Below are 25,503 nucleotides of genomic sequence, written 5' to 3'. Positions count from 1 at the left end.
TAGAGACGAGGTTCGAGAGACCAGACTTCGATGGTTTGAACATGTCCAGAGGTGAGCGAGAGAGTATATTGGTAGAAGGGTGCTGAGGATGGAGCTGCCATGCAAAAGAGGGAGAGGAAGACCAAAGAGAAAGTTGATGGATGTTGTGAGGGAAGACCTGAGGGTACTTGATGTTAGAGAGGAAGATGCAGGAGATAGGTGAACATGGAAAAAGATGACACGCTGTGGCGACCCCAAACAGGAAAAGCCCAAAGGAAGTCAACTTTTTCATCTGCTTTAAATATGAGAAAATGTGGCGGCAGTCATCAACTCAAGTGTCTCCCTCACGGTTCTGAGGACCAGGTTCAAATCCCAGCCTGGACTGTATGGTGTTTGCATGTTCTCCCTGTTTCTGCATGGGTTTTCTCACACATCCCCAAAACATGCAAGCTAGTTTAAATGACTCTTAATTTGCCTGGAGGCATGAATGTGTGTCCAAATGGTTGTTTTGTCTCTTTGTGCCCTGTGATTGGCTCCAGCACTCCCACAACCCTTGTGAGGATCAGCAGCTCAGAAAATGATGGTGTATTGTTTAAGGTTCTCATTTCAGAATCAGAATTCAGATTCAAAAAGTGATTTTACTTTAAATAGCACATAAGCTAAATTCTTCTGAAAGTCAAATATCCCATACTATTTTAAATATTCACAGCCACACAAATCATTCCCTGAGACTTTAGCAGGGAGGACTACAGATAAGTATTATAGAAAACACTTTATTATACAAACATGCATGAACTATACTCTCAAAGGCACAGAACATAAGTGGGACTGGAAGATGTAAAAAAAAAAAAAAAAAAAAAACCCAAAAGGAATAAAGTGTGAAAGTATTCTGATTTAAATAAATTAAAATTGAGAGCTATAAAACCATGACTGCCAAGCCATTTTTAAAGTTGTCTGACAAAAGAAATAAAAGATTTGGAGCATAAAAGGTTTGGGTGACATTGAGAAGCATACAAAACATTTAATCTGACTTTAGCTCAAAAACAGTAATATTGGATAGTGTACAAGGGGCAAAGAAAAACATCCAGTCTCATTTTATAACCTATTCCATAGAAACGACAATCCCCCGACCACACAAAGTATAGAGCTATGAAAAAAGATCTTTGCTTCCCAGCGTTGGCATCATTGGGTGGGGTGGATCTTAAGGTGTCTTCGACTCCTCTTTTGGCCTAAAGGAGCAGTATGTCACATGATTAAAACTAATTCCTGGACACTGTGTGTCAAATTGTGTCTCACTTTGATGTGTCCATTTTCTCCTCCTCAGGTGCCTTTTCCTCATCTTTTACTTCTGTAAAAAAATAAAATAAAAATGCAGCTTTAAAAAAAACAACCATGTTTATCAATGCTATTGTCATGAAATATTAAAATGTCTCCCAATTTTTTTTAACTAGTCATGATTTAATGCACATTCTAGCTCTGAAAAATACAGATTCCAAACATTATTCATTACTTTTATTCAACCTTTACCTAGGAAAACCTCAATGAGATTCAAAATCTTTTAGAAAAGTATCCTGGAAATAACTGATACGAGCAACCTTCAACTGCAGTTTTCATAGACTGTTTGAATGTCAAATGGCTTTATCTCAATTTGAGTACCGTAATTTCCGTCTTATAAACCCCAACTTTTTTCCACACTCTTTCAACCCTGTGGCTTATGTGGTCATGCAGCTAATTTGTGGATTTTTTTTCCCCCCAACGGCCGCAGGGGGGCACTCGAGCAGAAAAGGTAAGAGTGAGATCGGTGGAATATATGTGCCGAGGAAGTGACTTTTACAGGATGTTTTTTTTTTTTTTTTAAACCGGCCCTGGTAGCGCTCAACTAGCTGCTGTGTTACTGCTGCGTCTCAGTGATTTAGGCATGTTTTTTTTTTTTCCTTTTTTTAAGTCAGCTCTGTTAGTGCTGTGGTACTGTTGCTACTGTGTAGCTGCCGTGGCTGTTTTTTTTTTTTTTTTTTAAACCAGCCCTGTTCATTCTACTGTGTTGTTGCTATGTTAAACTAAGGTCAGGTATTAAAACTTTGTGTACCGTCTTTGTAAATATCTCATGTTTCAATGTAGGCACTTGCGGCTCTACACAGGTGCGGCTGATGTATGTACCAAATGGTATTTTCCTTTTACAAATGTACTGGGTGAGGTTTATAATCCGGTGCGCCCTGTAGGCCGGAAATTACGGTACTTGGCACATTTGATAATTTGAATGTACCACATATGACTAATGAGTATTTCACTTAAAATATTGTATAAATGACAATGTTACATCCTAACAGTTAACATCTCAGCAAACAGTAGTTTTAGGAACAAGCGTGACAAGGGAGTAATTACAATCATTTTAGTAGTGGTCAGTGTGTTGTGAGACAATCCAATTAGAATTCAGATAAATGGGCTATGAACTGAAGCATCAAATGAGACGCAGCACAAGTTGGCTGCGTGAGATGAGAATGGAGAGAAAAACAAATCAAAACAAAAGTAAATACCTTTTGTTTCCTCCTCACCTTTCTTCTCCTTTTCTTCACTCTCTTTCTCTCCTTCTGTCTTTGCTCGCTTGGCCTTCTTGAAGTTGGCCGTGTTTCTGCGGCCTCCTTCACCTTCATCTTCCGAGTCAGAGAACTCCTCCTCGCACGCTATCCTCTTGTCATGAGCGCGGACTGAACACAGGCAGAAGGGCGTTACATTAAAGCTCTGCGTCTTCTGATGTTCTGATTGGTCCCTTGATCCTGTATTTTTGGAAAGTAAATGAAAGTGGCGGCGTACTGGAGATGCGTTTGTTGGGATCCTCCTCTTCCTCGTCTCCACTATCCTCCTGCACGGCATCTTCGGGAATGGCCTGCATCTGGACTCCTGGAGCGTGGGGCAGCATGCGCAGGTTCTCAAATAAACGCTGCCTGTAGGACACAACACAAGCCACAGTTTTGTAAAATATTTGCACCAACGTCTCGCTTTCACAAGTTCAAACATCAACTATGGGAGCCATCTTTTCATTCAGTGCAAAATAGTCATAGGATGTTTGAGCCGGGTTTCAAAAACGTTTTATATTTTACAATCTAAATAAAGCACACCACCAGACAAAAATGTCACAAAAAGAGGATATACTGATTAGTTGCACTGAATTAAAATATAAAAGCACAACATTTTTCATGAAATGTAAGCAAAGATCTGTGTATACAAAAAGCCTATTCCTCTCAAATATTGTTAACCATCTGTCCAAATCTGGTCCTGAGTTTTTCCAGTGGTAGCAAATAATGTTTGGACAAATCAAGTGAAATTGAATTATTCCAGCGGCCCAGCTAAATCCCTCATGACAGACTACTGGGAATCACGTTTTAAGCAGACTTACTTAATCTTCTCCAGGTAGTCATTGGTGTTCTGGTTGGTCATGTTGGAGGGGCTGATGTGCAGCTTGAAGTCTGGTCCAAAGTACTCAAAGTAGTCATTGTATGGGAGTTCTGAAAAGTTTAGGATGGATTTGAAAAAAATTAAAAAAAAAAAAAAAAAATATATATATATATATATATATTTTTTTTTTTTTTTTTTTTTTTGAAATGTTACCCAAAAAATGACTGACTTATTTTCATCTGCCAATTGTCAGATTCTGATATGAACCCAACAGCAGAACGTGATGGACATTTTGCAATATGTATTCTCTAAAAAGCCATCGTTAAAAAATATTTCAAGCCACAGCTTCACAAATTCAAACGCTTTCATTCTTGAATGATGATAAATGGCACCGTGTTGATCTCATTTCTTATTAAAACACCTCTGAGTTGCGGACGCACCATTAGGGATTGATGTATCGAGTGCGACGGCGGTTTCATACGTCCAGCAGCGTGCCACATTTCGAATAGTGTAGCCGCCACCTCCCAGCATGAGGAGAGGCAGGTTGAAGCTTTTCATGTACTCTACGCACTTTGCGTGTCCTGAGGAAACATCACGAGGTCTGTTAGAGAAAGTGCTTCTTACAATGTCCTTTAAGCAGGTACTGGATGCTTCTCTTACCTTTAATAGTTAAGTTGAAGCAGCCGAGTCTGTCCCCTGACAAAGAGTCTGCTCCACACTGCAGAACCACAGCACTGGGCTGGTACATCTCCATCACCTTGGCCATAATCTACAGGAGACAACAGCAGACACTTAGAATTGATACTTTTAGCCAGAGAAGGGAATTTAATCTACTCACAGGCTTGAATATGGCTTCATAAGACTCATCATCAATTCCATCTCTCAAAGGGTAATTCACCGCATAATATTTGCCCTTCCCAGCACCGATATCCTGCAGAGAGCCAATCAAATGCCATGAGAGTACTTAATAATTTTGAATCGGTCTTACTTGTCAAGTACGTACTCTCAGGTCACCGGTGCCGGGGAAGTACTCTCCATACTTGTGGAAAGACACAGTCATGACGCGGTCTGTGGTGTAGAACGCCTCCTCCACACCATCTCCATGATGGATGTCGATGTCTATATAGAGCACTCTCTGGTGGTACCTAAAGCAAGAAAGCAGTACTGACCTTAAATCACATATCCCACTGGCTAGTAGCCTGTAACGCCCCATGTAGGGTTTAACCAATGAAAGCCAAATGTCAGACATCCACATGGACACCTGCGCCTGTTACAAACTTTCAAACTGAGATGGATACATTTATTGTTGCTTCAGTTATCTGTACTTTCATTGTTTTGACACCCCCGCAAACCCTGCCCCACCTAAAAAATCTTATTTTACAGGGGTTGTGTTGGCTTTATAAATCCATTGTACACCAGTATGATTGAGTTTTGATCGACACTCCTAAAAGGCCATTCATTTAACATCATACACCAGAACTTTAGCTGTAGTTTCCAGTAATGTAGAAATGTTCTGTATCTGTTCCTAATTGTTCATCCATAACTACTTACGGTAACCAAAACACACAGCTGTGATTATGATGCAGGTCCGTGCTACGCTATTGCAAACAACAACCAGAATCCTAAACTTTTAAAACATGTCAGTGTCAATCACAACTCAACATTATTAGCTCTGTAGAGGCAAAACATTAGATAAAGCTTTTGTATTAGACACAATCAATGTGCAAGTAGTCATCATGGCGTGATACTGAGTGTTAAACTCTGAATGATTAACTTAAATTGGGATTTGGAAAAAAGAAAGGGTAATCAATCTTAACACATTCTTGGGCAGCATCCCATTTTTGGGACATGATTTTCATGCATTATATCCTTCAGTTTATCAAAATATTTAAGTGTTTTAATCTGAATCTGATTCTGGTTTTTGCGACGGTTTACTAAGAAAACTCAAGTACCCTCTCGCGGGCAGCGTCCCATTTTTGGGACAAGATTATAAATTAGTAAAGTTATATAACTTAACCATAAACGAAAAAGTGTTATTTCCTTGATTGTGGACTGTTAGGAGACTTTTAACTCATTAAGGCAAAAAAAATTGCCCCCCTGCCCATGAATGGATTAAAATCTAGTTTCACCATTTATTGGGAAAGCAACCATGTAATCAATTGACCCCTCCGTGGAAATTGCGTCATCCGCGTCGCTGACGAATTAGAGCCCAGAGATCTGCATAAACCACGCCCCTTGTTGGCGTCCGCTGTTACCTCAGACAACGTTGCATGGTCCATTATAGCTTTTGTTAGCGTTTTATCGCGTATTTGGTTCTAACAACAGATATGGTTAAGAGGTGTAGTCACGGAGTTTCTAATAGTGACGACAGGTATCCTGAAAGGCTAGTTGGTGGAGTTCAATTCGTACCCTTTCCAAAACCGAAGACCCAGTACGAAAAATGTCTTCGATGGATCAAACTTTGTGGAAGACGGCATGATCAACTGAATCCATCTAAAATCAACCGGAACAGAAGACCGAGTACGAAAAATGTCTTCGATGGATCAAACTTTGTGGAAGATCGTATGATCAACTGAATCCATCTAAAATAAACCGGAAAAGATATGTTTGCACGAAGGTAAGCCCTATATTTGATTTTCAATACATGTCGCATATAAATGAATTAGCAGTTCTTAGCTTGCATAACATAGCTACGTGTGAATGATTGACACACTTGACCTGTGTTGAGCGATACTTTGAGAGGACCTGACTCCTCTTTGTTGGCGGCTAGTGAGCTAAAATAAACCGGACTAGCGAGTCCTAAAAGCCTTCGACGTGCACCGAGACACCAAGACAGAAGGAAAGATGTTTGAGGACACTAAAGTAGTGATTGTCGTACTCGGTCGCGACTTACGTAGGTTCGGCACTAATTCAAGAATAATTATTAAGGGGAGCGCGTGACGTTACACAAAGAAAACGAGAGAAACAACTCATAAATCAAGCCTCGCCTTCTTTTCCTTCATAAGGCCCTTCACAAACGGCTATACAGATACACATACAGATTCTGCACACAAGTGTGATAGGTAACACGAAAATAGGAAACCATCAATGCCGAATTCGTCTTTGGGTTATAATATATTATTTTATGTGGCTTCTCGGTCTTCCTCTGACTCCGGAAAGATCTCGCGCTAATATCAATGTTTTCTCCATCGATATGCATGTAAATACCATTGAAATACCACTCGATGAAATACTTGAAGCCCTGCTGTCTGCTTTTCAACGATATTTCACTATTAGCTAAGGATGCGAGTGAGAAATCAGCTGGTAAATCGGACAATTTCGCTCGAGTCTTTTCTTCCTGCGCCGCCATTTTTCCTAATTGTTTGTCTGAGGTTAGCACACGTGGGGTGACATAACTTCAGGAGGCGTGGTCAAGTGCCCTGTATGGAGGGGTCAATTCAGGCTACGTGCGGAGTTTGTGTTCTTACTTGAGTAACTCCAGTATAGCGAGGACAATGTCATTGACATAGCAAAACCCAGAGGCTTCTGACTTCTTGGCATGATGCAGGCCACCTGCCCAGTTGATTGCTATGTCCGTCTGCTGTTTGTTCAACTTGACGGCACCGGCTGAAGTGGAGAGAGGACGTGGGAATTAGCAGCCTGTTTTTACCAAAGTTACCAAAATGTCTGGCTTTCGAGCACCGCCATCTTACCAACGGAGCCACCTCCTGAGAGCTGGCAGAACTCAAATAAACCATCAAACACTGGACAATCTTCTCCTACATTGACTGGCGGAAGAAGAAAAGAGCAAACAATTAGAAAGGGGTTTCATATGATCCGAAAGCAAGTGGATGCTACATTGAATGAGCGATGGAACTTACACCGCTGCATTTGTTTGCTGTACTCTGACATGTTGTCTGGACGGATGGAGCGCAGGAATTTGATGTAATCATCGCTGTGGTACTTGGTCATCTCCTCACCACTGGCTTTGTGTGGACGCTGCAACACAAAAGAAAAATGACACTTAAAGACTCAAGTCCTCCTCCCCCGCCACCCCCTGAAAAATAACCAGCACAGTTAACCTACATATATCTCCATCTTTCTGTAGAGGCCATAGTTGAGCAGTAAGTTGTGTGTCATGCGGATACGGTGGGGCTTCATGGGGTGCCCCTGGCCATAGTAATAATTTCCAACATCACCTGGAATGAGAACAAGCACAGTGACATTAATATCGCTCGCTGGTCTGCTGTCGAAAGGGATCTGTCAATAATAATTTAGAGCGCAAAATTTGAGTAGCGATGGAAATGCAGTTAAAACGTTTTCCAACCTCACCTCTATACATGACATCGAACACGTCGTAGTTTTAATGACTTGAGAAAGTACATAATAATTACAATCAGGACATTTCCTGAATTTATAGTTGACACCCCCCTCACTCCCTAAAAATCCTGAGTGTAAACATTTTTTCTGAACCTATAAACACAGACCGCACCTTTGTATATTTTTCCTCTTTGTATGATTATTCCAGATGTGATTTAATTTGGTCAGGTCCTTTGTGATATTGCTCTGACTTGCCACTGAGGCTCATATTTTCCATTATCCAATGCTAATTTCATGTTTTCTCTCTTGTACAAATACTTCCAAATGTGGTATATGTATTCCTTACTACATATATTAACAACCTACAGAGTGTTTATTCATTCTTGACTCAATGTTTTTTTTTCCTGTGCCAAATGAAATGATGTCACCTGAGCGCAACCACCAAACAAGTATTTTTTTTACATCCCTCTATCCTTCCATTTTCTAAGATGCTTTTCCCCACAAGGGTTGCAAGAGTACTGGAACCTATCCCAGCCAACTTCGGGGGAAAGGGGCACTACACCCTGAACTGGTTGCAAGTCAGACATTTTGGAAATATTTTGTAAACCTGGGGCCTTGGCTTTCTCTACTACTTTATCTTTCTTATTATATGTCGTCTGTATCTGTGTGTGGCAAGCGTTCCAATGAAACCAGCCTTTTGAAAACAGGATGAAGACTACAAGTTATTAAAGCTTGAAACTCGAATGCCACAAAAACAACAATATCTAATATCTCGAGTCTTATCGTGTGTATTAAGACGTTGGGCAGAAATTGATGCAGTTTCACTGATTTTAAAGACTCATCATTTTCTCCATAGTCACAGGGAAAAAAAAACTTAAAAACGATAATGGCGGTCGAGTGTAGCTGAAAAACTTTTTTTTTTTTTTTTTAAACATCGAAAGATGTTCAATGTAAAGCGCAAATTTCCACTGCTTTTACAGTACATTCCTATGCAAAGCATTGCTGCGCTGTGGAGTCCGTGTGATTCTGCACAGGTTCGAGAAAACACTTGATGGAAACAAAATGCTTTGACTTAAGTGCACATTTAAGTCAAGAACACATACAGACTTAAGCATTCAGGTGCAAGGAACATTCTTTTATTCAAACGAAAAAATTGCGTTCCACGTTCCGTTGGCTTGACGATCTCTGAGCTAGCTACGTGTTGTATTGACAATGAAGCGCTCATCTCCTATTGTTAGCTTAAGCCACAAATGAAACACTAACAGAGTGGGTTAATTGTATTCAATATGCACTAATAATGCCTTTAATAGCATGAAATCTACAAACGCTGAATTCATACGAATGGTTAAGAGTTGTATCGAGTGGCCGGATAATACAATAAAAGCAAGACAAGCTTTAAGCTAGCTGCCTAGCTAGTTTGCACGATTAGCAAGTGAGGAAATTAAGGAATCATTTGTTGGCGATAAACTGCAGATGTCGGAAATCAGAGTGCGCTCTCCTCAAAGCACACGATGGAACTCACCGTCGTAGTAGTAACAAACTTTTTTCTTTGTGCCTTGACTAAGCGCCATTTTAGTCCTTTTGGGTTCTCACCAGCTGCAGGCTACGGCGACAAGAGGGGACGGACGAGTTGTAAATCGTCGAAACGGTTGGGATCATGCTGAAGAAGCTCTATGCCTCCAAAAGGGGGTGCCAATTCATGCACTTTACATTCTTCGCCTTTACTTTTTGCACAAGCACCTCCAAAATTGCACTACCGGGGTGTCTAGACTTGTCTTTCCGTGGACTGCATACAGAACAATTAAAAGACGCAAAGAGACCTCCGAAATTCTTCAAATTTAAGCTTTAATCACGCTTGAAACAAAAGTGCAAATTGTTCAAATGGTTAATGGTTTTGGCTTGAGTGTGAAGCAGCCGGATGATATGTTCAGAACCAAAACAAGAGCAATTTATAGTCAGATGACAATATTAAGCAGTGCTTATAGAGGATTATTTGAATGTAATATGTTCAAAAAGGGTGGCGCAGTGGTTCTGCTGGAAAGTGTTGGCCTCACATTTCTGAGGTCCCGGGTTCAGTCCCGGACCCACCTGTGTGGTGTTTGCATGTTCTCCCTGTGCCTGTGTGTGTTTTCTCCCACATCCCAAAAATATGCAACATTAACTGGACACTCTAAATTGCCTCTAGGTGTGATTGTGAGTGCGGCTGTTTGTCTCGATGTGCCCTACAATTGCCTGGCCACCAGTTCAGGGTGTACCCCACCTCCACCACAGTTGGGATAGGCTCCAGCGCTTCCCACGAACCTTGTGGGGATAAGCAGCTTAGAAAATGGGTGGATGGATGGATGGACAGATGTTCAAAAAGTGGGGTTTTGCTTCTATAAATAGGGGAATCCTCAAGTGCCCAAACATGAGTATGTGCTGTACACTATATACATAATTCATTCCAAGACCACAATCGTAAATCAGAACATTCATATCTTTAAAATTAATGAAAATATTATTATTCTGTTCCACACATGCACACAAACACAGATGCATACACACGTGTGTTCATTGACATGCCACACACACGCGTGTGTTCATTGTCATGGGTGTCCACAGCAAGGGACCCAGACCAGGAGGATTGCACCCACCGTGCAGGATCTGGGGAGGTCCCCAGCTCAACCAAAGGACCTCGACCAATCTCAAAGGGAAGTGCATGGGCAAATGGGAAATCTGACATGCCAGTCGCGAGCAAGGAAAAGTGAGGGCACCAAGAGAGGGGAGATGAAGGTGGGCTCCCAAGAGGTGGAGGGGGGGGGACAAGAGTTGAGCCAAGAGAAATATGAATACCCACCACCCACCCTATTACTGTCATGCTCCTGGATTCCAGCCCGGGCTGGGCGTGGCCAGCTAATCAGAAGGTGCACACCTGCGCCTCATGAACACTGATTAGACCCAGTACATATAGGACCCGGGGGACGACTAATACTCTGCTAGATCGTTGCTCTTGATGACTCGTTCCCGCACTCCTGCTTTCCTGACTTCTGATCTCCGTGCACTGACCCACGCCTGTCCACTGACCACCCTCGTAAGCCCATCCGTACTGGTACTGTGGATTGTTTGGACTGTCTACCTGATCTCAGACCTCGGACCGAATAAAGGTTTCCTCTGTACTGTCTGCTGTCTCTGGAGTCGTGCATTTGGGTCCACCCTTGAGCCCCGCATCGTGACAATTACAATGCTTTACCAATTGGCAGCCATTATCCCCGTACCATGATATTGCAAGGTGGGGTGTAGTGCATTTAAATTGGGGAGATTGGTGCGGGTGATACAAGATGTTCACTGGGCAATAATGACCCATAACTTATCTCAAGTCTGCACTCGAAAGTCAAAGCAAAAAATATTCATTGATTCATTTTCTTTGCTGCTTATCCTCATGAGGGTCCCGTGGAGTGCTGGAGCCTATCCCAGCTGTCAATGGGCAGGAGGCGGAGTACACCCTGAACTGGTCACCAGTCATTCGCAGGGCACATATAGACACGGACAACCATACAGACTCACATTCACGTTCACCCTGTCACTGAGTTGGAACTGAACCCATACTGCCCCCACCACAGTCAGGTGAATGTACCACGACACCATCAACAACCGCCTCCATCTCATCTTAAAAAAATACAGGATGTGTGAAATATTACAGGTTGCTAAAAAAAAAAAATAGACCGGCCCCAAATGGTCCAGGGTCAAGTCCACCTGGGATAGGGGCCAGGACATCCGAGGCCCCAATGATAAGTGGTATTGACAAAGAATGGATAAAATACAATTCATGAGGTATTTTGTAAGTCTCAATAAGTTAGGAATATTTGACTTCTGAGTGAAGTTTCAGGATGTACCTAAAATGCACTGCACAATTTACATGTGAACTTAATTTGACCTTTTCTAAACTTTTGAATGCATGTTCGACTGTTCAGTGTTTCAGTAGCCTTTTGCACTAGTTACTGTTACTTTAAAAGGAGATGAAAGCAAAATTAACAACGCGTGTTCAACGCATGAACCAACCACTACATTTCCTGTTTGAGTTAGAATTGTTATTCAAAGTCTTCTTCATCATCCTGTTCGCATTTTGACACTATGAGACCAAGACGGCCCCTAACGATGGATCTACAGTCCTTCACAGTTTTCAGGCTTCAAACTGGATGTTTTCTGACAAAAGTAGTCACTAAACTCAGTGTCATCAGCAAATTGCAACAGAGAAACTGGAAGAGTCACAGAAAACTAAGGCTATGTTAATAAGGAACCTACAAATGCAAGCCACTAAGGCTTAGTGACTAAACTAAACAATGCAAATCATTAATTGATTTATTGTACAAAAAGACAATCAACATGATGCACATTGTTAGGAAAACAAACGTAAAACATTCCTTTAACAGGTGTGATGGAAGATATAGCTGAAGAATTACAAGAGGCAGCCACCATCCAGATCCAAAGACTGATCCCTAAAACTTGGAATTGGAACTTGGTATTCCAGGCTACTCCTGGTACTGACGCTCTGTGGCAATAAAGAAGTCCTCCAGAACACTCCTCAGGTACTCAAATGTGGGTCTAGTTTCTGGGTTCTCTCTCCAGCAGTGACACATAATATCATAAAGTCCCTCTGAACACTTTTCTGGCTTTGGCATCCTGTAACCCTGCTCCAGGTTCTGTATCACCTCAGGGTTGGACATACCTGAACATTGATAGAAGTCAACTTTCAATGTGGTTAATGTGAAGGAATTTGTGTAAATATTACAAGTGTAAAAAAAAAACCAAAAGAATGCTCACCAGGGTATGGTATGCGTCCGTACGTGACTACTTCTGTTAAGAGGACCCCAAAGGACCACACATCAGATTTGATAGAAAATGTTCCAAAGTTTATAGCTTCTGGGGCAGTCCACTTGATGGGAAACTTTGCTCCTGTTCACATTTTGAATATTTTAGCTGCTGCACTGTTAGACATGGACAGACAGACACCTTCGTACGACACGTACATCTGACCTATGCACGAAATGGGCGGAAAATACCCCAGACACGCATTTTCATGTTATATAACGAATGGAGACAGTCTGAATGCTTTTGTACTTCAGTTATATATTATAATAGATGCAATTGCATAATGACAATTTATTTATTTGCAATAAGATATTGTAAATGGAAAGTCCTTTCTGAAAACAGTTTGAAAACAAATGCACCTGAATTAAAGATGTTAACATAAAGTAAATGATATCCTTTAAACAAAATTAAAGATTTTCACTCTGTGCATTTTAAAATGTGTACTTATGTGTGCTAAATGTGCTAATACTTAATAAAGGGGAAATCCAGTGGTTTGCATGAACAATGTTTCCAAAAGGTAATGTAATATGTATTCTATTTTAACAATGTGATTTTAAATTCTCTCTCATTTAATAGTGTTTGACGCGGAGTCTGACTACTCGGAGGCCTAGGCGCGACATATGTGCTTAAACAAAGGCCCCGGAGCTCCGGGCTGGCAGCCGCGAATGGTTCTTCAGACGGGAATGATGCGGAGTCTGACGAGCGAGCTCCGGCGGCGGCGTAGGCCTTTCGCAGAGCTGCAATGTCCGGGGTGGCCGTGTACCGGTGGTAACAGCCGAAGCTCGGCAAAAGGCCACCCCAAACATTGCAGCTCGGCTCGCGGCCCGCTGCCGCAGCTCGGGGCCCGCCGCCGGGGCTCGCTCATCAGACTCCGCGTCATTCCCGTCGGAAGAACCATCTGCGACTGCCGGCCCGGAGCTCCGGGGGCCTTTGTTTACGCACTTATGTCGCGCGTAGGCCTCCGAGTAGTCAGACTTCGCGTCATTCCGCACGAAGAACCATCCATTCAACATTAATTACAGTATGGAAGTATTCTTCCATCATCCCGATCAACTGATACTACTATTTCTTCATCAGATGTGGATAAATCCGAGAAATCAGCGCCGGGCATACATGGTGTCCCATATAATCGAGCCTTTGTTGCGGCACGGTACACGTCACATCCGTGCACGTAGGTCATGTGACTTGGGGAATCCGTGAAAATGGCAGCGCCCCTGAAAATTCGGAATTGTCGATAAAAATCTTCCCAAAACATTATTAAATGAGAGAGGATTTAACATCACATTGTCAAAATAGGGTACATATTACGTGACTTATTGGATACACTGTTCATGCAAATCATTGGATTTCCCCTTTAAATATTCCGTAGGCAGATTTGAACAATGAGAACAAAATAACAGGTACAATGTAGATGATCGTGTCTAATACATTATGTAGTACATCACAGTGTATAGTACACATTACATCACACGATTATCTGCATTAGGTGAAGCTAAAACAGATAAATCAACTGGTGTCGTTACCCTCCCGAGCCGTGTATTCGCTGTGCTCAATGAGTCTGGCAAGTCCAAAGTCTGCTACTTTACAGATGAGCTCCTGGGACACCAGAATGTTAGCAGCTCGTAGGTCCCTATGGATATAATTCTTCTGCTCAATGTACGCCATGCCATCTGCTACCTGCAGGGGGCAACACACCAAAGAAAGAGGAAAGAGGGAACACCTCACAACCAAGTCAAGTGAGTAGGGAGGTTGCTAAAGTAAAGCTGGGTATTCTTCTTGGCCAGGAACTGCAGCGTCAGATGCCCAGGGCATCGCGAGCAAGCATGTTATCAGTGTGAAGAAGCCACAAGTTGTTCTGCCACAACTCTTGCTCGTAAGGAAGCAAATGCTGCAGGATCTCTTTGTAAATGTGCTTGTTCATTATCTGGGCAACAGGGTATAAGTTATAGGTTGGAGTTCAGATTCAGACCAGTAGTATACTGTCTTTCCGTTTGGGAAATTTATGTTGGAGTTTTTTCATCCCTTTTTTTTTTTTTAACTGCATGTTTGAAACAAATTTCAACTAACGAGCAGGCCTTTTGGGTGATGAAGTGCTCTTACCCCTCTAAATAAATTAGCTGTGGATCATTTGTGACATCCATCCATCCATTTTCTTTGCTGCTTATCCTCAAAAGGGTCACGGGGAGTGCTGGAGCTTACTCCAGCTGTCAACGGGGAGGAGGTGGGGTACACCCTGAACTGGTTGCCAGCTAATCGCAGGGCACATGGAGACAGACAACAGTCTCACTCACAATCACACCAAGGGGCAATTTAGAGTCTCCAATTAATGTTGCATGTTTTTGCGATGTGGGAGGAAACATGAGTGCTCGGAGAAAACCCACGCAGGCACGGGGAGAACATGCAAACTCCACACAGGCAGGTTCGGGATTGAACCCGGGTCCTCAGAACTGTGAGGCCAACGCTTTACCATCTGTCCCACCGTGCAGCCCATTTGTAATGTGAAACTTCTTATATTGGACTGGCTTTATAAGCACCGTTCTGCCCTTCTAAAACATTCTTTTAAAATCATAATGTTGCACCATTTTTTTGCTATTTTTAGAACAGGCCCGCAGGCTACTGGTGTGGTCCTTGGGGACCACCTGCTGCCCACGAGCACCATGTTGATGACCCCTTGTCTACACCATTATAAAGTGCAATATGGATCTAATTAATTAATAATTAATTAAATCAATAGCTCTCCAGTAGTGTCAATTAAAACACAGCATTACACAAACATTACCCATATTATTTGTTTGTTAATCTCTGAATTTGGTTAGTTAACAAGTTAATACATAACTAAGCTACCACGCAAAGTTTCAAGGAACTGCTTTTAAAGTGAAAAGAAAAGCAAGACTGAACTTCAGCTCGCCAAATAGTGAACGCACATTATGTTCCATTTCTTTGTCACTTAATCAAATAATTAATACACAAGACACATAATTACATAATGTGATTACAGCGCACAGTAATGCTTTCTTTTGACTCACATTAATAACAGAATCATAGATGTCACAGAATGCATTTTGACTATAAAGTGCAGCTAGTTGATGCCACACTAACTGTCAAGACAATTTTTTTTACATACTTTGACGGATTGGGAGCAAGTCATTTGTTAATGTTAAATAATGACTGTGGCAAGGAGGTAAAACTGTCTTCATTAAAGTTCTGTAAAAAAAAACAAACAATGCAGATCTGTTCATTACTGTTGTATATAATGCCGTTGTGTGGGTTTTGGACACATATCTATTTACATGGGTTTTTTGAAGGACTTATACAGTTAAGGATTATTAGTAGCTGGAGGCTATCCCAGATGACATCGTGTGAAAAGCCGATTACAACCCATTCTGGTCAGCAGGTCACTGCATGGGTAGATGGACAAAAATTTTCACAAGTCAGGAAGGGAACATTTTTCTCATCCATCCTTGCCAGCACCTTTCATCTCCACCTCAGTCCTCCACCCAGACACACAAGTGGGGCTGACGAATGCCACCTATACTTCATCCTGTTCTAGTTCCTGGTCCATATTATCCATGTAGTCTTTATCTATTTCGGGTCATTCCTGCAACTGTACAGAAAATGGTGGGATTGTCAGCATTTTGGTCTGCTTGGTCTGAAGGGCACATATCCAACCTCCAAAGAATGTCTCTCATAGGTGCTATTGGACCTGCATGACTTGTCAGAAACGTGACAGGTAAAGTAAGTTTGTGTATTTTTTGAGACTTCAGCCACTGGCGCGACTCCCTTCTTTTCATTCAGTACATTCTCAAATCAATCACTCATTTTCATTGGATGTCTCTTGCTCAGTTTTGTTTTTCTTTTTGTCAAATCTTATCATTTTAGCATGATTTGAAAAACTGTGAAGCATAGTTGGCAACCTTATCAAACAATGAAAAAAGCTTTTTTAGATGTATCTCTTCTTCTACCTACAGACTGTTTTTTTTAAAGGGTCTGCACTGGTGTTTACGATCAGCACATACTTTTGTAATGCAAGTTGTGTGTTGAGTTTATGCCTCAAAACCACAGTGGTTGGTCATGTTAGAGGAAAAAAAAAAGAATACATCAGATAGTGCAAGAGGTGTGAAAGTAGAGACTAACTCTGAGAGAGAGAGAGAGAGAGAGAGAGAGACAAAATGGAAGTCTGTCTTACCTGCGATGCCATGTCGATCAAAGCTTTCATCGACAAATTACTCCCCTGTGTTGTTTTTAGGTATTCCAGCAAGCTACCTGTCAAAAGTATAGATTTCATAAAGTCATTTCTCCTCTCCATAGAACGTCCCCCTCTTCATTTTACTGTCCTGCTTGCCCTGTTTAGGGTCACAGGTGAGCTGGAGCCTCTTCCAGATGACTTTGTGACTTAAGGCACGGAACACCTTGCAGGTGGAGTACCCAGAGAAGAGTGGGTGTTTGGGGGCATGCAGACTCTACACAGGGGGTCCTGAGTTGAAGTTTGGCATGGTAACCCCAATTCAACTGTTCTCCCTGTCCACGGGACATCATGAGTTTAATATCTAAGTCATGCTGACCTTAGCCATCACCACATTTTTGTTCTGACTCCTCTTGGAAGGGAATGTCATGTCATTTTTAAAACTATGAGCACATTCCTGCAATGCACGATCAACTCCCCAAAAAATATCTGCATAATTTTTTCCAGTTACATTTCTATCAAATTTAGATGTTTTTATTGAACAAGTCATTGTTACACACAAACATAAAAGTCATTTCTTCAGGGACTCTGTGGGTCTAAAATGGAAAGATGGACTTGGACCAGAATAGCAGTTCAAATCAGGGAACATAACAGTGGAAGGAAGTACATACAGTAGGGCATCAGTCATTTTGATGCTATGTCGACAGTCAACTGCACTTCCCAAGACTTTTGGGGGGGTTTGATTAGAAAAGAACAATACCTCTGCAAGCCAACCAGACAGTCAAGCCAAAAGGAAGCAGCTCTAAAAAAACAGAATGTCTGTGCCAGGAAAGAAGAGGGTTTACTGCCCTGCGCTTGGATTACATTTGTAGTTGGACAGCTAAATGAATGTTCTTTGTCAAGGTCGCACCAGGAACCTCTGAGGGCACGCCTGTTATTTTCCATCTTTGTTGTTGTCCATGCTCAAGAAAGGGACAAATTGAGAAGACGGAACTCCGTGCTATCCTTTCTCTTGGCAACAGAGGCGGCAATTGTTTCCTGTCTACACATGGATTTCAAACAAAGAGTCTCATGTAGAGACACTGATGGTGGTTTTACACCCCCATCATAGAAGACTTTTACAAAGCAGCTCCATTCAGTTCAGCCGCAAGGCTGCGGTCATGTTTGGGACAAGACCTCAACTGATGTTGGTTTTGTTTTCTCGTGTGACAATAAATCATATACTTTTGGAGATGAAAGTTAACCAGTATGCAGTTGCCTGCTTCTATTTATTACTTGCATCTTTATTGAGCTTTCGAATAGTTATAAACCAGGGAAAACAAGATCCATTGGTCATATATTGTACAGACTACCTTTGGCCTGAGGTTATTTGTTTACTATCGCAATAGGGCTGTGCCATTATTGAAGTGCATGTGACCGTGGCATGTGTTTGTGTCTGCGGATGCACTGATTCTGGAGAGGGGCCAGGCATTGCTGAGGGTCTCTAAACAATAACCCGTTGAATCAACTTCTCCAAGTTTAACACCTCCGCTCAGACAGGCCTTGAGGGACTTCCCATTGGTGAGTAAACACCAGCGACTTTACAGTATCTGCGGGAGCACGCGAAGCAGCGAAAGTTTATGTTTCTGATGCACTTGCAGGGAAATGGGTGCAAGATAAAGTGAAAATAGCCAATCAGACCACTTCAGCATAGCAGAGGCTCATGGTCTGGTAGGGAAATACAAGCATTATGTTATGTTTACAAAATCAGTGGAATATCAATTAAATTTGGGCAAGTAGAAAAAAAGTGGTGCAGATAGGAAAGATCATTTGCACCTTTGACCAGTGACCAGCCAGAGTACACAGATGGAGGACTAGAAATTGTTTAGAGAGTTTAGCCCTCTACCGGGTCCTATTCTACTCCACATCGTCTCATGTGGCTGACTCAGCTTTCCTCTGCAGATAGTCAAGCTGAAATATGCCACAACACCTTTGAAAATAAGAAGGTGGGCAATTGTGGTTTGATGATGAAAAGATGATCCAGAATTCATGCCCTTTTTTACCGGAATACAGGAACATATATGACTCATGAACCGGGTGAAAAATTAGGGCCATTCCAGGTTTTGTTCAAGCATGCGATCTCTAATCCAGAGACATAAACCATTTCGACATGTTTGATCCTGAACATGGATGACACAACACTGTTTCATTTTTTGTTTGCTCCCCTGTGTATGTTGTGTCCAAGGGTAATAAATTACTTAGCTCTCGTCATATAAATCTGTGATGTTTGTAGATTTTGCAAGTCATTTATTTGAAATAGTCATGTGCCAAATTCAGTTTGGTTTATATTCTTGATGCCTTTCAGTGAGATTTTTGGCATTTTCACGTATTCGTCAACTCATACAGTGTACGAACCATTTTCCATGAACTCTGTGACAATATAAATGGGCTCCTGGCTGACCACAGCGAAGAGGCGGACGAGGCGAGGATGCTGCAGGTTCTTCATCACGTTGGCTTCTGCCAGGAAGGCTTCTGTCGACATTGTGCCGATCTTCATACTCTTGACTGCAACCTTCCGCTCATTATTGTATAAACCTGAAAAGAGGTTATCATTGAACTTGAAAATGAAAAACCGACAGGGGGTTTTAGTGCTGTACATTCATAAATCTACTGTGCATAAAAGTTGACTTGGAGTACACGGATGACTCTCTCAACAGTCAATAACAGTAAATGATGCCTCTAAGAGCACTATGTTGATCTAGAAAGAAGAAAGTTGAAAACTACATGCAAGGACAGATAGCTGTGGAACCTCTTGATAAAGCCTTCAATTTGAAATTTACCATTTTCGAGAAAAGAAACCAGTAAAATCATACCAAACATTGCTAACATGAGGCATTCATATGCTACAAGATCTCATTTTAGTGACCCATCAGTGAACCTCTACATGGGTGTCTTAATTTTATCTCTTTTTGTCATTTCTGTTTTGTTAAACCTTTTCCCCAAAAATGGACATGCCTTAATGAGGAGTGTTAAGAAAAAGGAAAAAAAAACGAGCGGTCTATTTGCACCGCTTGTGTTTGGCCTTGGAGGTTCCGCTCTTTGTAGCTGAAATGTGAACAAGTTGAAGCGAAGGTCATGTTTTCCACACTCACAGTGGCGGTCGTTCATCACAGCTGGTACGAGGACATTTAAAAACAGAGGAAACAGTTTTCCAATTAATGCTACAGGGGTCATGACTCCTATTGTCTACATACTCTAATAGCAATTTAACCAAAGCTATTTGGCCCCCGGATGAACTTGCACAATGTCTCGTCATGCTGCTATTGTTAATAGAGAATTCCTTAACTGCAAAAATTCCATGGAAAGGTAGATTAATGGACTTTGAGTTATGATTCATGACAAGGTTAATTTCTTGCATTATTCTGCAGGTCAAAGAGCTCAGAGTAGCACACAGTTCAGAACATATCGGGTAACACACCCTGACAAATTTGAGTGCTACCGACTACATGTGGTCTTCCCCATAGAGTGAAAAAGAACGCTTCTCTCACCCATCCAGACGTCTCCAAATTGGCCCGCACCGAGCTTATTCACCAGTTTCAGGGACTCTCGGGAGATCTCCCACTCATCTTGCCACCATGGTTTCTGAGGAGCTCTAGACTGGCACGGCTTCACCAACTTAGTACACAAACCGCTTGCATCACCTGGATGATGAGAAGTGGATCGGTTGAAGGCATCACAGCAATGAAATTGACACTTTTTGAGGTAGTTCCAAAGTGTACTAAATACCCATACGTGTATGATGCTGGACGAGCTCCATCAGCGAATTAAAAGATATTTTGGTCGTAATGTAGAAGCCACCGTTGTCCAGATTACGGATCCTGTAGTGCTTCACTTCTTCACCCGTGTTTTGGTCAAAGTCCCTGATTGATAAGGAGAATGAACCTGAAACAAATAGGATGAAAACATTTGTCTTGAAATCATGCAGGTAATATTTTATTGCCAATAAACAGTTTAGCTTTATTTAAATATTTATTATAACAGATTTGCATTGGTCTACACAGAGAATTTTTTTTTACAGCTTTTTCTCACCTTTACCAGGTACAAAAACTACAATTGATTTCCACCTTGTGGAGTGGTGGTGCAAGATTGAATGAGAATCAATTAAATCAAAATCAGCTAAAAATCCAAATCAAGATGTTGAATTTCACTTTCAGCCATTGGAGGCACATTCAAAACCAAGATTACATGTTTATAGCGGCTCTAAGATGTTTAAATCCCAACACAAGTATGTAGCTGCTTCAAAATGGTTTCACTGATCAGGAACCAAATCGAGCAATGTGGGAGGACACCACAAAACTCTCATCACCAGAGTTGAAGTGCTGCTGTAGTCTTACATCAGGACCCACATTTTCCGATGGCCATTAATTAGGTCGTGACCCACTTTTAAAACATTTCAACCATTTTAAGTTTTTAAAAGTAGCAGTTGAATATGCTATAGACCTTTTTTTAGACATTACTATACATAAATTACATGTGCTAGATTCATTCAGAGTACAGAGGACAAGGAAAATGGATGGATGGATGTTTTTTTTTTTTCTTCTTTTCAGATGTTTTTCCCTGTTGGGGGTGGATGTTTTTGATGAAGCCCCTTTTGTTTAGTGTTTTTTTTTTGTTTGTTTTTTGTTTTGTGGATGTGTGGCGAATACATTTTGTCTGACAGTTCTGAGGTTTGTTGTTAAAATCCAAGCAGTGGCCTTCCTGCCACAAAATCAGATACTTATTTTAATGGTTTCTCTCACAAATTCCCCTTATCTTTTTGTGTCACGCCATAGTGACGACAAGTACTATGACTACAGTGTCACCAAGTAAAGTGCAGACCTCTTTTTGCAGTATTTTTTATTCTGTTTATTATTGAGCAGGTTATTTATCAGGTTATGGAGTATGTTTAATTGATGGAGACGCCGTTATGATTGTGAGGGTTTGGATGACTTCACGCAATTGCGACTCAAACAATTAAAATCCATTCCTGTATCCAGACCTTTATCCAGATCCTCACTAAAATGTGATGGGTTTTACCTTGGCTCAACATCAACTTCTCAACATTTGTGGAACTTGGCTCTGCAGTTTTTACATATCCCACTAGTACAGTACCGTACGAGTGACTGTTGTGGAGTAATGGCATTCGTGCATCATTCACCTGGGGTTGTCTCACTCTCTCGAATCAAGAAGGAGCCCTTCATGTTCCCGGGAGCGAGCAGGAGCCTCACAGCATCATTTCTAGAAATGTTCTTGAAGAACCACCTGCAATACACAATAGCCTTCACATCCCAAAACACACAGTCTGACTTCTTTTAGGCGGGTGAACTGGCACTGAGTTTGAATAGCACAGCTTTAAGGTCAGCATCTTGATCAATAAATGGCCCGTGTGACGTACGGTTCGGTCTCCTCCGTTTTCATTGCAATAAAGTTGTGTGGGACGTAGCCCCTCTGTCCTGTGGTGAGAGACTCTGCCAAATACCACTCTGGATCGTCCCTGATAGTCAAAACACAACAATATCATCAACTGGCCGATGATAAATGAATACAAATCATATATTTTTTTGAGAACAGAGGAAAGTCTCTCTTTAGATCACTGCCCAACTCCAATACAACTAATCAGCACTTTTAATGTATTGGATTATTTAACAGTGGAGTGAAAAGTCGATTTAGTAACACATCGTTACCAACTGAAGTATGAAGTGGTAGTTCTTTTTTATATGTAGCAGTTTCTTTCCCTTTGGAATTGGTCATAAACATTCCTGTGAGGACGTGTCCTCAGAATCACCAAACTTTATACACAAATGAATTAATCACAGTACAGAGGTCCAAGTCTGGTGTGTGTAAAGGAGAATTAAGTTGGATAGACGCCAAACTACACAATGAACTCCAACTCAGGCCTCTCGCATTCTTCCACTATTTTTTCCAATATTCTACTTTGCAATAAAGCAATGTTGTCACAGTTACACTAAATGTAACACATAACCTTCAGTATGCTATATTCTCTAGCCAGTATAAAATATTATTAATAGATCATGAATTATTAAGATGAATCCATATGTACTGATGATCATTTCATGTGAACGTATATTGTTGCATTGAGTAAAACAAGTATCATATTGAATAATCCTTTCATGTATCCGAAAACGAACTTGTACCTAAATATCAAAGTACTTGGGTCCATTCAAGCTAGATGTGATATCAAAAGAAAAGGACCGGGATGTGAAAAGACGTTAGTTAATGTTACATACAACTCTGTCTGACCACAAAATCACTCCATGAACATTGTAGTGCATACTGATTGACTTTGGAGTTGTATGGGAGCATATTTTAGTCAAAAAAAAAAGGCAGAGGTCATAATAAGGTGACCGTTAAAAGCGACATTTACAGTTTGTGACCCGGGATCAAAATGTTGGCGAGCTCACTTGTTAATAATCTTGAGTTTTTCTCCCTTTTCAAAGCCCAGGTCGCCATCATGGGTGGGTTCATAGCTGTAACAAACCACTGCCAGGTTCTCTGCAAGAGCGTTAGCCATTATTGTCCAATCAAATTTGACAAATGGCTGCTTCTGATCATCGGAAAATAGTTTGGAGTGGAATGAACCATGCAGTACACATCTATCTATCTATCTATCTATCTATCTATCTATCTATCTATCTATCTATCTATCTATCTATCTATCTATCTATCTATCTATCTATCTATCTATCTATCTATCTATCTATCTATCTATCTATCTATCTATCTATCTATCTATCTATCTATCTATAATGCAGTTCAAAACTGGGCATACATCAATCTAATATTCATTTTAATCAATAATACTGTAGAGAAACTTTTTTTTTAAAACTGATTATAGCATTTCATTAAAAAAAATAAATCTTGGACAAAATGCAGTGTTTGTTGTTACCAGGTAGAGGAGATGAAGGTGGTGAACCATGTGATGGATATGGAATAAGTTGATCCATGTACTGGTGACAGAAGACAAGAAAATGTAAATTTAGGGCCAGGAATGAATTATTAAACTCTTATCAGTAACATAATAAACATTTACAGCACAATTCTGGCAGATCAGGTCCCTAAGAATCAGTTTTAGTCTATTCTCTAATTGTAATCTGAAGTAGACTTTATCAATGTAATTCTCTGCATACATCTTGCATCATGCATGAAATTAGTTATAAAACACAGTTATGGGCAGTTTTATATGAGTGCACACCCTGCTGCAGTAATAAAAAAAAACGTGCAAGTGCACTTACTGGGTTGGACGATTGCGGAGGTATGGGACAGTTACAGTGCTCACAAATGTCATCCAGGTTCTCGATCCATTCAGTATCTGAGTAATCAGAACTGCAGTTACAGCCCATCTTTTCTGCAAATTGAACATAGGGTTGAAATTTAATAGATAATCACTTCTGTGCCACCAATGAGGATACTTAATCTTACATTGTTTCATCAATTGAATTTCAATCAGATTGGGAAGTAAAACTGCAAATATTATATTGTTTAAGATTTCCCAAAAGTGTCTTAGCCACCACAGTATGCTTTGTGTTTCAAAATGGAAGCTTTGTATTTAACCAATCACAGGATTCATCCAAGGATTTGCTTGTCTCATTTTCAAAGTACAGTACTTATAATTCCATCATGTCAAATAATGCTACTTCAGTATTCCATTTAAATTAAAAGCTCAAGAGCACTGCAACAGATATTGACTAAAATAGCATGTACTGTTGTATTTTTTCAAGATCACTTTTCCCTCATTGGACCAGAACCAGGTCATTGGGCTGATTGCAGCATTTGTCACCCCCCAAAAGTCTCAAAGTCATGGGAAAAAATTCAAGGACTAAGACGCCAAGGAACAAACCTCTCCACTATCTTTTGCTGATACTTTCAGTCGAAAGCATTTTTCTATTTATGCTAACAAAGTCATCATTTTCTATCAAGGGGTTCCTCTTCTTATGATTTACAACAGAAGGTCTTCCCAGATAAACAGAGTTTGTTATTGTTTGCATGCAGGTTTTATGTGCAGACAGATGTTAAATTTGATTAATCTTACTGACCAAAGAAGGGTTTGTCTATTTTCTTACAACAGAAAAGAACCCTACTGTGACTGCGACAACAAAGCAAATGCTAAAAATTGTGTGAAACTGCAAATGAAAATTTTTGCAAGAGATATTAATATTATAGCATAAAAAAATAAACAAAATTTGACATTCACATGATGAAAGTTCAATAACTAGTAAACATTATTCTGGCTGTGGGCTCCTTTTTTGAAAATAAAATATGTTGTACCACACATAATACTATTCTCGTGTATGTAGAATCTTTGATAAGTATTAATAAATTGTAGTTCGATGAAGTACCCTTTCCCCTGTTTCATTTTCCATATGTAGTGTGATGCTCACCTTTTTGTGTTGGAAAATGTGTCTTCACGCACATCAGAGTTCAGGTTCCGCCATCGGTATTTTATGTAAAAAAAGATATTTAGCAAATTCTTTTCACCACCAACTGTGATGGTATTATCATTTCTCTATCTAGTTGGATGTCTGCCTGTTGCGACCTGTGTCTACACACACACACACACACACACACACACACACACACACACACACACACACACACACACACACACACACACACACACACACACACACACACACTCACACAAAGAAGCACACTTTGAAGTAGCAGAGGAGTGCTGCAAGAGAGCTTCCTGTCGTTGAAAGGGTGTGCAGTTGTTTAACAGGTGCTTAGTATGCAAGCGTTTGGTGGCATGGTACTTGGGTCAG

The 25,503-nt window shown here is 40.9% G+C and overlaps 2 protein-coding genes across 4 annotated transcripts; both read right to left on the bottom strand.

The window, feature by feature from the left end:
• Positions 1-985: 985 nt before the first annotated feature.
• On the bottom strand, positions 986-9,358 carry LOC133513533 (histone deacetylase 1). Of its 2 annotated transcripts, none has more exons than XM_061844400.1 (14): positions 9,194-9,358; positions 7,438-7,550; positions 7,233-7,350; positions 7,065-7,139; positions 6,840-6,978; positions 4,376-4,517; positions 4,211-4,303; positions 4,033-4,141; positions 3,813-3,953; positions 3,374-3,482; positions 2,791-2,921; positions 2,514-2,684; positions 1,276-1,327; positions 986-1,208 (listed from the first exon to the last, which is right to left on the bottom strand). In XM_061844400.1, exons 1-14 carry the CDS (start codon positions 9,240-9,242, stop codon positions 1,181-1,183), a joined length of 1,470 nt encoding a protein of 489 aa, XP_061700384.1. In that variant the 5' UTR covers positions 9,243-9,358; the 3' UTR covers positions 986-1,180. The 2 variants fall into 2 exon arrangements, with proteins under 2 accessions (XP_061700384.1, XP_061700385.1); XM_061844401.1 differs by having other exon boundaries at positions 2,532-2,684; positions 9,194-9,357.
• A 2,701-nt stretch (positions 9,359-12,059) lies between these two features.
• On the bottom strand, positions 12,060-25,503 carry lck (LCK proto-oncogene, Src family tyrosine kinase). 2 transcript variants are annotated; one of them, XM_061843014.1, is made up of 13 exons: positions 25,120-25,503; positions 23,974-24,086; positions 23,628-23,688; positions 23,143-23,233; positions 22,116-22,214; positions 21,879-21,982; positions 20,468-20,623; positions 20,230-20,382; positions 19,097-19,276; positions 16,706-16,782; positions 14,043-14,196; positions 12,472-12,603; positions 12,060-12,376 (listed from the first exon to the last, which is right to left on the bottom strand). In XM_061843014.1, the coding sequence occupies exons 1-13, from the start codon at positions 25,151-25,153 to the stop codon at positions 12,180-12,182; spliced, it is 1,551 nt and encodes a 516-aa protein (XP_061698998.1). In that variant the 5' UTR covers positions 25,154-25,503; the 3' UTR covers positions 12,060-12,179. The 2 variants fall into 2 exon arrangements, with proteins under 2 accessions (XP_061698998.1, XP_061698999.1); XM_061843015.1 differs by having other exon boundaries at positions 12,061-12,376; positions 20,474-20,623.

This window comes from Syngnathoides biaculeatus, chromosome 15 (assembly GCF_019802595.1).
Source record: "Syngnathoides biaculeatus isolate LvHL_M chromosome 15, ASM1980259v1, whole genome shotgun sequence".
Taxonomy (NCBI): domain Eukaryota; kingdom Metazoa; phylum Chordata; class Actinopteri; order Syngnathiformes; family Syngnathidae; genus Syngnathoides; species Syngnathoides biaculeatus.
The sequence above is the reverse complement of the archived record's forward strand: the minus strand, read 5'-3'. Positions and strand labels throughout refer to the sequence as shown.

Coding starts and splice junctions, on each gene's coding strand:
- lck (XM_061843014.1), bottom strand. CDS start 25,153: ATGTGCGTGAAGACACATTTTCCAACACAAAAAG. Junction 21,983..22,115: donor AAAACGGAGGAGACCGAACC/GTACGTCACACG, acceptor TGTGTATTGCAG/GTGGTTCTTCAAGAACATTT. Junction 12,604..14,042: donor CGAATACACGGCTCGGGAGG/GTAACGACACCA, acceptor AAATGTGAACAG/GAGCAAAGTTTCCCATCAAG.
- LOC133513533 (XM_061844400.1), bottom strand. CDS start 9,242: ATGGCGCTTAGTCAAGGCACAAAGAAAAAAGTTTGTTACTACTACGAC. Junction 7,140..7,232: donor CAGCAAACAAATGCAGCGGT/GTAAGTTCCATC, acceptor TTCTTCCGCCAG/TCAATGTAGGAGAAGATTGT. Junction 2,685..2,790: donor TCCCAACAAACGCATCTCCA/GTACGCCGCCAC, acceptor GCCTGTGTTCAG/TCCGCGCTCATGACAAGAGG.